This window comes from Trichechus manatus, unplaced genomic scaffold, assembly GCF_000243295.1.
Source record: "Trichechus manatus latirostris isolate Lorelei unplaced genomic scaffold, TriManLat1.0 scaffold00008, whole genome shotgun sequence".
In the NCBI taxonomy this organism is placed as follows: Eukaryota; Metazoa; Chordata; class Mammalia; order Sirenia; family Trichechidae; genus Trichechus; species Trichechus manatus.
Genome location: NW_004443944.1, coordinates 28,547,793 through 28,563,039, shown reverse-complemented (window position 1 = coordinate 28,563,039; position 15,247 = coordinate 28,547,793). Strand labels below are relative to the sequence as shown.

At 50.0% G+C, this 15,247-nt stretch overlaps 1 protein-coding gene across 2 annotated transcripts in view; it reads left to right on the top strand.

Annotated features, from left to right (window-relative positions):
• Positions 1–15,247, top strand: part of CEP250 (centrosomal protein 250) — a 44,284-nt gene that overhangs the window by 23,364 nt on the left and 5,673 nt on the right. For both annotated transcript variants that reach the window (XM_004370580.2, XM_023725045.1), the window contains 10 exons: positions 1,266–1,409; positions 2,238–2,371; positions 3,772–3,910; positions 4,938–5,280; positions 6,021–6,142; positions 7,145–7,265; positions 8,349–8,470; positions 9,178–11,775; positions 14,380–14,493; positions 14,671–14,820. In XM_004370580.2, coding sequence (XP_004370637.1) covers positions 1,266–1,409; positions 2,238–2,371; positions 3,772–3,910; positions 4,938–5,280; positions 6,021–6,142; positions 7,145–7,265; positions 8,349–8,470; positions 9,178–11,775; positions 14,380–14,493; positions 14,671–14,820 — 3,987 coding nt within the window. The remainder of the gene's footprint in view (positions 1–1,265; positions 1,410–2,237; positions 2,372–3,771; positions 3,911–4,937; positions 5,281–6,020; positions 6,143–7,144; positions 7,266–8,348; positions 8,471–9,177; positions 11,776–14,379; positions 14,494–14,670; positions 14,821–15,247) is intronic.

Sequence of the window (15,247 nt, the reverse complement as noted above, 5' to 3'; positions counted from 1 at the left end):
GACAGAGCTGGAGAAAAATGTAGACCAAAATTCTAACTCACCAAAAAAAAGACCAGACTTAGTGGTCTAGCAGAGACTGGAGAAACTCTGAGGGTATGGCCCCTGGACACCCTTTTAGCTCAGCAGTGAAGTCACTCCTAAGGATCACTCTTCATTCAAAGATCAGACAGGCCTATAAAACAAAATGAGACAAAATGTGCACACGAGCCCAGGGGCAAGGACGAGAAGGCAACGGGACAGGAGAGCTGGTAATAGGGAACCCAAGGTCGAGAAGGAGAGAGTGTTGAACATGTCATGGGATTGGCAGCCAATGTCACAAAATAATATGTGTGCTAACTGTTTAATGAGAAACTAGTTCTGTAAACCTTCATCTAAAGTACAATTAAAAAAAAAAAACAATAGTTGTTTGGCACTTACGCTCCTGGCCCTGTGCAAGGTGCTGACACATGATAGGTACAGAAATGTCTGGCACAACAGGGAACATGACAGACACTGTCCCTGCCCTCAGGGAACTTGCATTCTTATGCCAGAAACAATAAAAACAAGCAGATGCAAAATAAATAATTACAGGCTGTATAGGGCTGTGAAGGAAATAAAAAGGATGATATCATTGAAAGTGATTCAAAAGAGGTCACTTTGGACAAGATGGTCAGAGAAGGCCCCACTGAGAAAGCGACATTTGAGCTGAGACTTGAAGGTTAAAAAAGAAGCCAGCTACATGCTACAACATGGATAAACCTTGAAAATACTGTGCTAAGTGAAAGAAGCCAGTCACAAAAGATCACATATTATATGATTCCATTTATATGAAATGTCCAGAATGGGCAAAGCTATAGAAACAGCAAAGATTTTGACACCTCCTTGAAAGAGAAGATGATGAGACTTCATCTTACATACTTTGGACATGTTAGCAGGAAGGACCAGTCCCTGGAGAAGGACATCACACTTGGAAAAGTCACTTCTGAAGTCACTTACCATTTTCTCCCCTGCCCCAGCCCCAGCCCTAGGTAACCACTAATCTAATTTCTATTTCTATGTTGTTGTTGTTGTTAGCCAGTGCTGTTAGTGAGAGAGGAAAAGGACTATGAGGCAAGGAGTTAAGGGCATTTGAGGTGGTGGGGCATCATGGAAACAAGATGGGTTGCTGGGTCCTCCCTCAACTTTTGCCAAGCCAGCTAAAAAGCCAGTATTTATATACCAAGGATTTCAAGACCAAGGTCCCAGGAGAAGCCTTCCTATACTCACTGATATCTCCCCCTCTGCAGGAGACCAGTGAGATGCTGCAGGCCCAGCTCCAGGAGGCCCAGCGGGAACTGGAGGAGGCAGCCCAGCAGCACAGAGATGACCTTGTTGCGGTCAAAGCAGAGGGCAACACCCTGCTGCAGGATAAGATGGACCTGCAGAAGCAGGTCTTCTCCTCTCCACCCAGCCCCACAGCCCTTCCCCAGCATGGCCAGCTCTCCACAATCTCCTGTAGACCAGGAGGAGCTGTGGCCCTGCTGCCTGAGCTTGGGAGGGGAAGGGTAGGCTACAATACTGAGTGGAACATTGAAGGGTGCTCAAAAAAAAAAAAAAACTGTTGCTGTTGAATCGATTCCCATTCATAGTGACCCTATAGGACGGAGTAGAACTGTCCCATGGGGTTTCCTCAGAATGGCTAGTGGATTCAAACTGCTGACCTTTTGGTTAGCAGCCAAGTGCTTAACCACTGCGCCTCCAGGACTCTTGAAGGGTGCTCAGAACCCTGCAACAGTAACCTCTTTCTCTGTTGTGACCACAGAACTTAGGTTTTCTCATACAGTCCTAGTTTCAGTTGTTCTTCCCATCCTTCCCATAAATCTAATATTTTTATGTATCAGATTGTTTTTCCTACTCAATTGCTTCTCCTTCTCAGAATCCTATATTAATAATATTCTGATCTTTTATTTTAAAAAATACAGTCACCAAACACTCAACCATCACTTTGCCTTTGGGCATAGTTCCATTCAGCCAGTATTGTTATTCAGGCCTGCCTTTATACGGCGTATGTGGAGCTGGGGAGACAGATGACTAGGCTGGATGATGTTGGGGAGGGGTATGACTAAGGACAGCCAGAGGGATTGGTGGAGACTCCAGAGCATTGGAAATGGGCCAGTGACTGTGGTAGGCCTCAAAGGGCCCTAAAGCCCTAGGTGAGAAGCACTCTTCCACTGGCCCCCTACCCTGTTATCTTAGTCTTCATACCCTTAACTTTCCAGGTGGAGGACTTAAAGTCTCAGCTCATTGTCAAGGATGACTCCTGGAGGCTGATGGAGCAGGAGGTTCAGGAGAAGCTAAGAGAGGCCCAAGAGTATAGCCAGATTCAGAAGGAGCTGGAGAGAGAGAAAGCCAGGTAGGCTAGATAGGCCGTGGGGTTGACTTCTGCCTGTCTATCTACATTGATCACCATGTGGTTGACACTTCTTTACTCAGGTCATCTAGCATGGATTTTTTGAACCTTTCAAGTCTCCAGGTCTGGTCTGTATATATACTGTGTGGACAGGACAGTCCCTGTCTTCACAGCTTATACTCCATTCATTTCATAAATATTTAGAGAGTACCAATTACATACCAGGCACTGTCCCAGGAGCTGGGGACACAGTGTGGTCCCTACCTCAATAGAGTTTATAGGTTTGTGGGGAAGACATTAATCAGATAATCCCCCAAATAAATGATTACAGTTTACGATACATGGTGTGGAAGAGAGAAACAGGGTGCTGAAATAGAAATAAGAGAGAGGAGACTGACTTTAGATAGGTCACTAGGGAGGGTCTTTCTCAGGAGGTTGCATTTAAACTGAACACTGAGAGTGAAATGGAGCCACCCATTCCCAAAAGCCCTGAGGCAGGTGCTTGGGTGTTTGGTCCAACTGAAAGAGTGTGGCATGACTGGAGCACAGTGCATGAGGAGAGAGTGGCATGAGCCAGACAAGTGCCATATCGTTCAGGATTTTGTAGGCCTTAGCAAGGAGTTTGCAGTTTAAGTTTGATGGGATAGCATTGGAGGATTTTAAGCAGGGAAGTTGACATGAGCCAATTTATGATGTGTCAGAGGAATAGTAATGACATGAAGCATCAGGACCAATATGAGACCATTCAGAATGAGGAGCAGCACATATTCTCAGTGCTGTAGGAGTCTGAGAAGGGACAGACCCCTTTGCTGATGAAACTAGAGTCAGGAAGACAAGTTAGGAGGCTAGTACAGTTGTCGGGATGAGAGACGCTAAGGCTGAACCAGGATGGGGGTAGTGGGGATGGGGAGGAAAGGATGGGCATCAGGGACGTTATAAGGGAGTTAGAATCAGTTAATATTTAGTCACAGACTGGAAGTGGATGGAATGAAGGAAGAACTCTGATATGGCCAAAGTTTCTAGCTTGGGGCACTGGGTGGATAGAGTTGCCATTCACTTAGCTAGGGAGCATAGTAGAAGGAGATGATTGCGGATGAGGGGAAGTACAAAGGGGATGGGAAGTTTTGGACATTTTGAGTTTGAGGTCCTTGTATAGATATATCTGGAATTTGCCAGAGAAGAATAAGTCAGGTCATTAAAATGAAGTGTCATATGCATGAAGTATCTAGGGCAGTGCTTGGCACTCAGTAGGTGCTCAATAGATGGTAGCTGTTATTGTTACACTATAATCATTATCATTACTGTTTCTATCTGAATAACTAATGCTGTGTTTAGAAAACAGATGAAACATAGTCTTCGTTCTCTGAGAGAGTGGCCCAGCCCCCTGACACCTCTCGTTTTAGCCTGACTCAATCACTGGTGGAAAAGGAACAGAGACTCCTTGTCTTGCAAGAAGCTGACTCTGCTCGACAACAAGAGCTGAGCTCTTTGCGCCAGGACATGCAGGAGGCCCGGGGAGGGCAGAAAGAGCTCAGTGCCCAGGTACTTCCCGCCCTGGTTATGAGCCCTGCTTCCTTGGTGGAAGCCTGTCCAGGAGTGTCAGGATGATTGTTCAGAGCCCCCTCACTGAGAGGCCCCTTGTCTTGTTCCATATTACAGAGTAGGCTGTGACCTCAGTAGCCCTGGCAGGAGGGGGCAGCCAGGACTGGGCAGGGTGGGGGCTTGGGGACGTGATCCAGAGATGCGAATGACCCCTTGGCATTGGGAACTTGACACCCTAGAACATAGTGCCCAAGGGGGAGGGGCACACGTGAGCCGGCTTCACGCACAGCCACATCTAAGCGCTCTTAGTCTGATTGGCAAGATGTAGCAGGGGGAATTGAGCGATGAGTACTATGCCAGGAAGGTAGGCAGCAGTAAGTGGATCTTCCAGGGCCTCAGTCTGCTCAACAGCAGGACCCCAGACCCCAGAAGAAAGATGGAGTTGGGAGGGGGAGGGGAGGAGAGTAAGAATTAGACAGTAGGTTGCAGCAGTTAAGGATGCAAGTCTGTTGTTAGATAATCCTGGGTTTGACTCCCAGCTCTACTGCTTCCCATTTGTGTGGGCATCAGTTTCTTCACCCATAAAATAGGGGTGACAATCCTAACCATTATAGGAATATGAGGAGACGATGAGATGGTAGACCTTAAGTGTCAGGAACACAGTAAGCATTCAGTAAATGGCAGCCATTGTTACTGTGACTGGTCAGCGTCAAGTGTCAGAGCAGAGTTCTAATCCTAGCAGAGAGCTGTCATATTTGCCAGAGGAACCGGAGCAGAAGCCCATTCTGTAGCCTGGGCCCATGTGTCGGGAATCACGGGAAGGCCAATCAGTAGATAGGCATCTACCTACTCGGTGTCAGATCTAGGCTGATACTCATTTCAGAGCCCTGCCTACCTGCTGGAGAGCTGAGCCTGCTGAAATCCCTCCAGCCATGATCAAGCTTTGCACAGGGATTGAGTAGGGTCCGGCTTGGGAGAAAAAGGCACCTCTTCCCTGCACACAGTGACTGCACATCCTCCCTGGCAGGTGGAGTTACTGAGGCAGGAGGTGAAGGAAAAGGAGGCTGACTTTCTGGCCCAGGAAGCACAGCTGCTGGAGGAGCTGGAGGTATCCCGGGTCACGGAGCAGCAGCTGCGAGCTTCCTTGTGGGCCCAGGAAGCCAAGGGAGCCCAACTCCAGCTGCGACTGCGAAGCGCGGAGAGCCAGCTGGAGGCGCTGGCGGCAGAGCAGCGGCCCGGGCACCATGCCCAGGCCCAGCTGGCCAGCCTCTATTCTGTCCTGCAGCAGAGCCTGGGGCCTGTTTGTGAGAACAGGCCTGAGCTGAGTGGTGGGGGAGACTCTGCTCCCTCCCTCTGGGGCCCTGAGCCAGGTGAGGCAGCCACCCAAGAACTCAGCCCTTTGGGTCAGGCCCAGCTCCCAGGGGAGAGGGAAGAGGAATGCAGTCCCTTAGGCAAGGCTGCACCAAGGTTCAGGCCACAGACTCTGGAATTCATTCTGAGTGAATGCCAGGTCTGCCGTTTGATAGCTGTGTGTCCTTGTACAAGTCACCTATCCTCTCTGAGCTTGATTTTCTTCAACTATAAAATGAGAATATTAAAAGTCCCAGGAGTCCCTGCATGGCACTAACAAAACAGTTAAACAGTTGACTACTAGCCGAAAGGTTGGCGGTTCAAACGCACCCATAAGTACCTCAAAAGACAGACCTAGTGATCTGCTTCCTAAAGGTCACAGCCTTGAAAACCCTGTGGAGCAGTTCTACTCTGCACACATGGGGTTGCCATGAATCAGAATCAGCTCGATGGCAACCAACAACAACAATATAAGTACCTAATCTCAGTACCTTTCTGAGGAGCTAATGAGATTATAGATGTAAACTAGCTCACAGAGTTCGTGGCACCTACTAAACGCCTGACAAATGATAACTGCCATTGCCTAGTGCCCAGCACCATGCTGGCACATAGGTATGCAGAAAATACGTGAACGAACTGCTAAGAAGGGGTTCTTTGAGGAGAGGAGGGATCAGTGGCAAGGCCAAGGTATGTCTGGGAGCTATGGCTGTTTCTTTTCATAGGGGCAGCCAGGTCAAGAGGTTGTTCCTCATTTTTTCAGACCAGAATGAAGTTAGCAGCCTCTTTAAAGGAGAGCCCCTCCTGACTGCTCTCTCAGCTGAGGCAGTGGCATCTGCCCTCCACAAGCTTCACCAAGACCTGTGGAAGACTCGACAGGCCCGGGTAGGTTTCTCTGCTCCCCTTTCCTGACTCTTTGCCTCCACCTAAGGCTTGAGAAAAAGACTCTGAAGCAGTTTGACGTGTTTTACTCCTGAGATCAAGTTGGGATCAGTTCCACCTCTACCACTTACTACCTGGCAGTCATGAAAAAAGATTTGGATTTTCTGAGCCTTGGTTTCATTTGTAAAGTAGGGCAAATAAGACCTGCCTTACAGGGTAGTTGTGAGGACTAAATGAGTGAGGGACTTGAATGAGCTCTGTAAGCTATAAAACCCTTACAGGTATGTGGTATTGTGTTACAACATATTTTCATCTCAGCCATGGATTATCCTTAATACCAAAACCTCCAAGAAAAACCTGACACGTTGGGGGCCATGACATTTGAGGTTGCCATTTACAGGAACATTCTAGGCCTACAGCTAAGCTAAATGTCCCACAAATTCCACCTCACAGTGAACCTATCAGTTAATAAAAACTGGGCGCCACCAATATGCCAGCCACTCTGAGCTGGGTACACAAAAGGAGAAGGACCTGATCTCTGCCCTTAAGAATGGCTTGTGACATGGCTGAGAAACCAAACTGCATTCCATGTAAGGCAGAATTAATAAGATCAATAGTAGCTGCAACTGTTGCACTGTTGGAACTAGGAGGAAGGGGCAATTCATTCTGACTCAGGAGGGAATTCAGGAAGGAAGAGGCGACCTATGGACTAAGTCAGGGTTCAGGGAGGAAAGAGAAGACCCTTAGGCTAGGACTTTAATCAGGAGTTCAGTTTCAAAAGACATAGGCTTGACAGAAGGAGATTCTCGCCTCCAGCCATTTAGAGCAGAGCCTGTTATCACTTTAGGGAGCTAGAGGGTTCTGTAACAACCCAGCAGCCTGGGAGTAGGTCCATGATGGCAGACCACCACAGAGGGTGAGAATGAGGAGAGAGCTTGAGCCTGGGACTGGGACAGGTTTGTGGAAGAGGAGGAACTTGAGTTTATCTGGCCCTTTCTTTCCCAGGATAATCTGAGGGATCAGGCCCAGAAGCTGGAACAGTGTCTAACTGTTACTGAGGCTGAGAAGAACCAGGTCCACACAGAGTTGCGGGAGCTACAGAGCCAGCTCTCCCAGAGCCAGGAAGGTGAGAAGCTCAAAGCAGGAAGGGGGACTTGGAGGGAAGAGAGAGAAAAGTGGGAAGTCCAAAAGTGGCGGGAGCTGGCCTACCAGCCACTCTTTCTACTGTTTACCCACAACTGTGTGTGAGAAGGCACCTGGAGGCATCTCGAGAAGGGTGATGACCCCCTTTAGCTGTTTTTCTGCTTTGCTTGACCTTTGAGGGCTATCCTGGAGGAAGGGATTAGGGCATACAGATTTGGTGCACTGAGAGGAGGAGCTGGCCGGACTTCCATTTTCTGTCTCTGGAGGAGGTAGAAAATTGAAAACCCAGGATCATGGCTATGAGAACACAATAAAATTTTGTGTCTTTTGTTGTTTGTCCAGGTAACTTATTTTTATCATCTCCAACTATGTCCTCAAAATGATTAGCCTTTGATGGCAGAAGGATTATAGGCTTGTTTGGGAGATAGCAAGGAGGGGGAATATGGGAGAATATATCTGTGCCACAGCCCAGGGCTGGAAGGAGTGGTGACTGCTTGGAAAGGAGAGGAGAGGGTCTTGAGGCTCAAAGCTCTACTGCAGAAGAGAAGAGGACAACTTGGGGAGTGAGTGTAGGCTTTGAGAATGTCCCAGAGGGCTCCCTAAGAGCCACACAAATAGAGCTGGCTATTCATTCATCAAAGACTAATCATTTTGAGGACATAGTTGACAACATAGTGCACGTTCCAGGAATGGAGGGCAGCTAACAGAGCAACCCATGGCTCTAGGAACCTCGGCAGAATCACAGAGTTGGGGGCTGAAAGGGACCTCCAGTGTCATCTTGCTCAACTCTGGTGCCCAGGGTTGAGGATCTGTATGTGTCCAGATGAGGAAGTTTTAGGATGATTATCAGGCAGTGCTGGGTCTGGAAGCAGCAGGGAGCCTAGACAAATAGAAGCAGCTGGCACATGGGAGATGTCTCTATGAAACTGGATGTAATTCTCCCCTTCTTGGCCCTCTTCCCCTTTGAGTCTGTTTCCCCATCCTCCATCTGCCTCCACATCTCTCTTTTCCCCCACCCCCAATCATGATTATGGGCCTTGCTTCACTGCCTCTCCTTTTCCCAAAGAGAAATCCGAGTGGGAAGGAAAACAGAAATCCCTAGAATCTGAACTGAGGGAACTGCATGAAACTGTGGCATCCTTACGGAGTCGCCTACAACAAGCAGAGCTACAGGGAATAGAAGCCCAGGTAAAGTGGTGCTGGTTTGGCAGAGGGGATTGCCTCAGGGCCCAAGGTTCTAGCTCCCAGGCCCACCTTGGCCTATAGTCATGCCCCATTCGTATGCAGTGCCCAATTTCCTCCACCAAGTGTCGCGGTTCTTGTGGCTGTCCCCATGTCCCTGAGGCGCATTATTCTCTATTTTCTTTTCTTTCTTTTTAATGTTTGTATTATTTTATTGTGCTTTAAGTGAAAGTTTACAATTCAAGTTAGTTTTGCATACAAAAATTTATACACACATTGTTATGTGACCCTAGTTGCTCTCCCTGTACTGTGACAGCACACTCCTCCTTTCCACCCCAGATTTCCCATGTCCATTCAACCAGCTTCTGTCCCTCTCTGCCTTCTCATCTCTCCTCCGGACAGGAGCACCCTGAGGACCATTATTAAGGCCCCAGTGAGTCCTCCTTCAATTACTTTTTCTAAGTTGAGGTGGAGATTTTTTGTCCCTGCCCTGAAGGATCAGAGTGGGGGATGGCTCATTTGCACCAGGTTTTCTCCCTTGGGATGTGGTAGGAATGTTCTTTTTCAGTTCCAGCTTAAATGAAATGCATCAGATCTTTTTGCCCAAGCTTTTGTCACTGCTGGTACCACAGAGTAACAGTGGGAAGGGCCTGCATTGGAGTAACAGTATCAGGAAAGGGTAGACTAAGGTGGTTTTGCATCTTGTTTTCCAGAATGAGCGAGAGCTACTTCAGGCAGCCAAGGAGAACCTGACAGCCCAGGTGGAACGTCTGCAAGCATCTATCACAGAAGCCAGAGCTCAAGCAAGTGCTGCTGAAGTCCTGGAAGAAGACCTGAGAACTGCCCGCTCAGCCCTGAAACTGAAAAATGAGGAGGTGGAGAGTGAACGTGAGAGAGCCCAGGCTCTGCAAGAGCAGGGCGAGCTGAAGGTGGCCCAGGGGAAGGCTTTGCAGGAGAATCTGGCCCTCCTGGCCCAGGCTGTATCTAAAAGAGAAGAAGAGGTGGAGACTTTACGGGGGAAAATCCAGGAACTGGAGACTCAACGGGAAATGCAGAAGGCTGCTCTGGAAGTGCTGTCTCTGGACCTAAAAAAGAGGAACCAAGAGGTGGATCTGCAACAAGAACAGATTCAGGAGCTAGAGAAGTGTAGGTCTGTTTTAGAGCATCTGCCCATGGCTGTCCAAGAGCGAGAGCAAAAGCTGTCTGTGCAGAGGGAGCAGATCAAAGAGCTCGAGAAGGACCAGGAGACTCAGCGGAACATCTTAGAGCATCAGCTTCTAGAACTTGAGAAGAAGACCCAAGTGATTGAGTCCCAGAGAGGCCAGATTCAGGATCTGAAAAAGCAGTTGGTTACCCTGGAATGCCTGGCCCTGGAACTAGAGGAAAACCATCACAAAATGGAGTGCCAACAAAAGGCAATTGAGGAGCTGGAGGGCCAGAGGGAAGTGCAGAGGGTGACTCTGACCCACATGACACTGGACCTGGAGGAAAGGGGCCAGGAGCTGCAGGCCCAAAGCAGCCAGATCCGGGAGCTGGAGAGCCACAACACCCTTCTGGCAGGGGAGCTCCAGGAGAGGGACCAGGAGGTGAAGTGCCAGCAAGAACAAATCGAGGAGCTACAGAGACAGAAGGAGCATCTGACCCAGGATCTTGAGAGGAGGGACCAGGAGATGAGGCTCCAGAAGGAGAGGATTCAGGTCCTAGAAGATCAGAGGACACGGCAGACCAAGATCCTGGAGGAGGACCTGGAACAGATCAAGCTGTCCTTGAGGGAGCGGGGCCGGGAGCTGGCCTTTCAGAGGCCGCACACGCAGGAGCGGGCAGAGGAAGGGAAGGGCCAGAGTAAGGCACAGCGCGGGAGCCTTGAGCACATGAAGTTGATCCTGCGCGACAAGGAGAAGGAGGTGGAATGCCAGCAGGAGCGGATCCAGGAACTTCAGGAGCACAAGGACCAGCTGGAGCAGCAGCTCCAGGGCCTACACAGGAAGGTGGGTGAGGCCAGCCTGCTCCTGACACAGCGGGAGCAGGAGGCGGTGGTCCTGCAGCGGCATCTGCAGGAAGCCAGGGAACAGGGGCAACTGAAAGAGCAATCACTTCAGGGTCAGCTGGAAAAGGCCCAGAGGACCCTGGTTCAGAGAAACCAGGAGGTGGAGGCCCTGCAGCAGGAACAGCGGCAGGCCCAGGGACAAGAGGAGAGTGTGAAGGAGCAGGCACGCACATTGCAGGGAGCCCTGGAGCAGGCCCATGTGGCACTGAAGGAGCGCCAGGAGGAGCTTGAAGACCACAAGGAACAGGTGCGAAGGCTCCAGGAAGAGCTGGCAGTGGAGGGACAGCGGGTACAGGCCCTGGAGGAGGTGTTGGGTGATGTGAGGGCCGAGTCTCGGGAGCAGGAGAAAGCCCTGTTGGCCCTCCAGCAGCAGTGTGCTGAGTGGGCACAGAAGCATGAGGCAGAGGCCAGGGCCCTGCAGGACAGCTGGCTGCAGGCAGAGGCAGTGCTCAAGGAACGGGACCAGGAGCTGGAGGCCCTGCGAGCAGATAACCAGTCCTGCCAGCATCGGGAGGAGGCTGCCCGGGACCAGGCGGAGGCCCTCCAGGAGGCCCTCAGCAAGGCACAGGCTGCCCTGCAGGAGAAAGAGCAGCATCTTCTTGGGCAGACAGAGTTGAACCGCAGCCTGGAGGCCAGCACTGCCACCCTGCAGGCTACACTGGACTTCTGCCAAGTGCAAACCCGGCAGCTGGAGGAGGCCCTGAGGATGCGGGAAGGTGAGATCCAGGACCAGGATCTCCGACACCAGGAGGCCATGCAGCAGCTCCAGCAGGCACTTGCCCAGAGAGATGAAGAGCTGAGACATCAGAAGGAACAGGGGCGGCTGCTTGAGACGTTTCTGGCCCAGAGGGAGGGAGAGGATGTGATCCAGGGAGGGCAGGGGAAGGAAGAGATGAGGGAGCTTCGTGAGAATCTAAGGGAGCTCCAGCTGACGCTAGCCCAAAAGGAAGAGGAGATCTTGGAGCTGAGAGAAGCCCAGCAAAGAAGGAACCCGAAGGATTCACCCCAAAGCCACAAAGCCTCCCCAGTGGAGAAGTCCTCTCCAACATTTGATTCTTTAGGATCCAAGATGCAGCAAGAACTGGAGCGGCTACAGGGAGCCCTGAAGCAGACAGAGGCCAGGGAGATCGAGTGGAGGGAGAAGGCCCAGGACTTGGCACTGTCCCTGGCCCAGAGCAAGGCCAGTATCAGCAGTCTGCAGGAGGTGGCCATGTTTCTACAATCCTCTGTCCTGGAGCGGGACTCAGAGCAGCAGAAGCTGCAGGTAAGTCACTGCAGGATTGTAAGGGCGGTGGGGAGAACCCATCTAGCCAAGCTCAAGGGCTGCTGCTACTGTGAGCCTCGTGGCACCTTAGAGGGATGAGAAGGCTGAGATCAGGGGCACTGCAGTATAAATGGAACTTGGATACTGTGCTAGTCCTGCCGTAACAGAGTTTACTGTCTGGCAGATAAGCAGTTATAATGCAGTGTGATGGGAAGGGAAGTGCAGCATGCTGTGTGTATGCTGGAAAGGCACCTGACCTCTCCTGGGGGTGGGTCCTGGTAAAAGTGGCAGTTAAGATTAGATCTGAAGGAGCCAGTAAGGAATTAGCCAAGCACACGTGGGGGATGAGCTTTCTGGGCAAGAAGAAAAAGGAGGAGGGAGAGCAGGGAGTGTCTGTATAGGTGGTTTAGGCTGCCTGGGACATAGATGGGGGAGTTGGCGAGAGAAGAAAGGACAGCAGGTGCCTCATCATTCAGGGCTTGTAAGTCATGCTGAGGAACCTGGGTGACCAGTGGGAAACAGGTGGAGGGTTTGAGACAGGGACAACATGATCAGATACACAATTCAGAAGAAGGTTCACTCCCACTGCTGTGTGGGACAACAGTAGATCTGGGGAGACCAACTAGGAGGCTGTAACACAAGTCCAGGGACGCAGTAGTGACCTAAGATAGTAAGAGTGTGGATGGAGACTCGTGGGTGGATTTAGGAGGTTCATTGGACTTCTGGCAATTGATTGGCCATGAGGTTGTGGGGAGTAAAGAAAGGGCAAAAAGATGGCAAGGACAACACCCAGCTTTCTGGCTGCACTAGCTGGCTTGAGGATAGTACAGTTCCCTGAGATGAGGAAAAGCAGGTTTGGGAAAGAGGACTAGGATGATGAGTTCAGTTTGGAAATGGAGTGAGACATCTGTGGTATGTGCAAGGGAAGACATCCAGTAGGCAGATTTGAAAAATGGTCTGGAGTTCGAAGATGATTTTGGTCTAGAGACAGACTTCGGAGTCATCAGCAGTTAGGAATAAATGTGTTCCTCTGGGTAGAACGTTGAGTGAGAAAGGAAATGGGCTTAGGATAGGACCTTGGGGTGTAACATTTAACCTCAAGGTCAGGGACCATGTCTTAGTCATCTTTGTACCCCGGCACTAAGCACAAGACCTGTACAGAGTAGGCAATTGGGAAAGCTTGGATGACTGATAGACATAGATAGGCATTGCCTTTTTTGTCAAGAGGAACTCGGCGCATTTTTCCAGGGGAATTGACTCATATCCTGGTCCTTTGACCTTGGCTGATCCCCAAAGGGCCCCCCCATCTCAGACGCATAACCCCCAGGTACTCTCTGGGAACTCACAAAGCTCTGTTCTTGATAATGGGCAATGTCTAGAGAAGGAACTAAATTTATGAACTTTGGAGTCAAGTTCCTGGGTTCCTGGGTTTGAAATTACAGTTCTGCAATTTATTAGCTGTGTGACCCTGGGTAAGTGCGTTCATTTCTCTGATCCCTGGTTTTCTCATCTATAAAATAGGAATGTGATAGCACCAACTCCATTGGGTTGTTCTGAGTATGAAGTATAACACATATAGAGTGCTTAGCTTAGAGACATAGGAAGCCATCAATAAGTGGAACACCTACCCTATTTCCAGACCTCCTCTTATAGGGCACTTCCTATCCCTTTTGGGTTACTGAGTAGTGAATGTTCATTCAGTAATGTGGCACCCCCCACACACACACCAAGCATTCAAGGGTGTCTTTCAGATGTAGCCCCTCATCATAGTAGTACCTTTTTTTTTTTTTTTAAAGCATTTTACATGCCAGCCACTGTGTACAGCCACTTTCTTCCACAACAACCCTGAAAAGTAGGAACTGGTATTAGCCTCATTTTACAGTTGAGGAATGGAAACTGAGAGAAGTAACTTACCCAAGGCCTTACAGCTGGTAAATGGTAGAACTAGAATTAAACTTCAGCAGCCTGACTCCAGAACCCAGCCTGTTTAACCACTGAGCTCTTCTTCTCTCCCAAACAGCATCCACCCACACACGTACACTTATTTTTCTTTTGTCTGTCTCTTTTCTTGTCCATTACCATCTATGAAACATAGGGTGCCTAGAAAATACATAAAATTAGGTTTCTCCATTTATTCAAATAATTTAATCCCCTAAGACTTGATCCGTGCTTCATGGAGCATGTAGTCATTTTACAAATAAGGAAGTCGGGGTTTGGCGAGAGCTCATGTCTTCACTGAGGTCACCTAGCCAGTAAGTGGTGACATAACACCCAGGTCTGTGTGACTCCACAGTCCATGCCCTCTCCACAGTACCTCAGAGCACTTAATTATCACTTAGCGTTATGGGACATCTAAACAGACTGGGCTTCCAGTCCTAGCTTACTTACTAGCTCACCATGTACCTTTGGGTAAATGCCTCTCTGATCTTTGTTTTATCCATCTGTGAAGTGAAGGTTCTGGACTGGAATAGCTCAGAGGCCCTGGGAAAAATAAGATTCTAACCTCATAAGAAGAGTAAACTGGCTTTTATAAGGATGGAGGGCAGGAGGGGCCTAGATATGAGATTGGCACGGTGTGATTTTGTTCCACACCTTGATACCCAGGATGAGTTGGACCTCACCAGACAGGCTCTGGAGAAGGAACGGCTACACAGCCCAGGCCCAGCCGGAAGAGCCGAGCCAGGGCCCAGAGGAGAGCAGACTATACAGCCAGGAGTGGTGAGCTAGGGCCCTGTGGGAACAGATGGCCCAGGAGGGAGCTCCTATCCAGGAGCTTATCCCCTTCCCTTGGGAGTTGCATCCCTTAAGCCCAGACCTGCCAGATTTTCCCTATGTCCTCTCTGCTCCCCACCTATCTGAGGGGCTGCCCAGGTGAGAGTCACAGGTTCCCCACAGGTCTCAGGAGTGGAGGCTAAGCCTAGTCCTGGGATAGAGGAGAAGCAGAGACAAAGGCTTGAGCACCTACAGCAAGCAGTGGCACAGCTGGAGATTGACCGGAGCAGGCTGCAGCGCCACAACGTCCAGCTTCGGACCACCTTAGAACAGGTGAGCAACTTCCGCTGTCCCCAGCTCCCTCCTCAGGGGTGGGCATGCATCTCCACTTCTCGCAACCTTTAGATCAAGAGTCAGCAAACTACGGCCCACAGGCCAAATCCAGGCCACTGCTTGTTTTTGAAAATAAAGTTTTATTGGAATCCAGCTATGCCCATTCATTTATGTGTTGTCTATGGTTGTTGTCCTGCTACAATAGCAGAGTTGAATAGTTGCACAGAGATCGTCTGGCCCACAAAGCCTAAGATATTTACTACAGTAGAAGCGTGCCGACTGTTGCACACTTGACCTTGAGAGAGTGACCTCCCCCTTGAGGACCTCCACCCCAGGAGCAACTCTTTGCACTCAGGGCTGCCCTAGCAGGTGCTCTCCTCAGCCCAGCAGTTTAGGTTCCTGTGGCTGCTGTCCTCTCACAGCCACT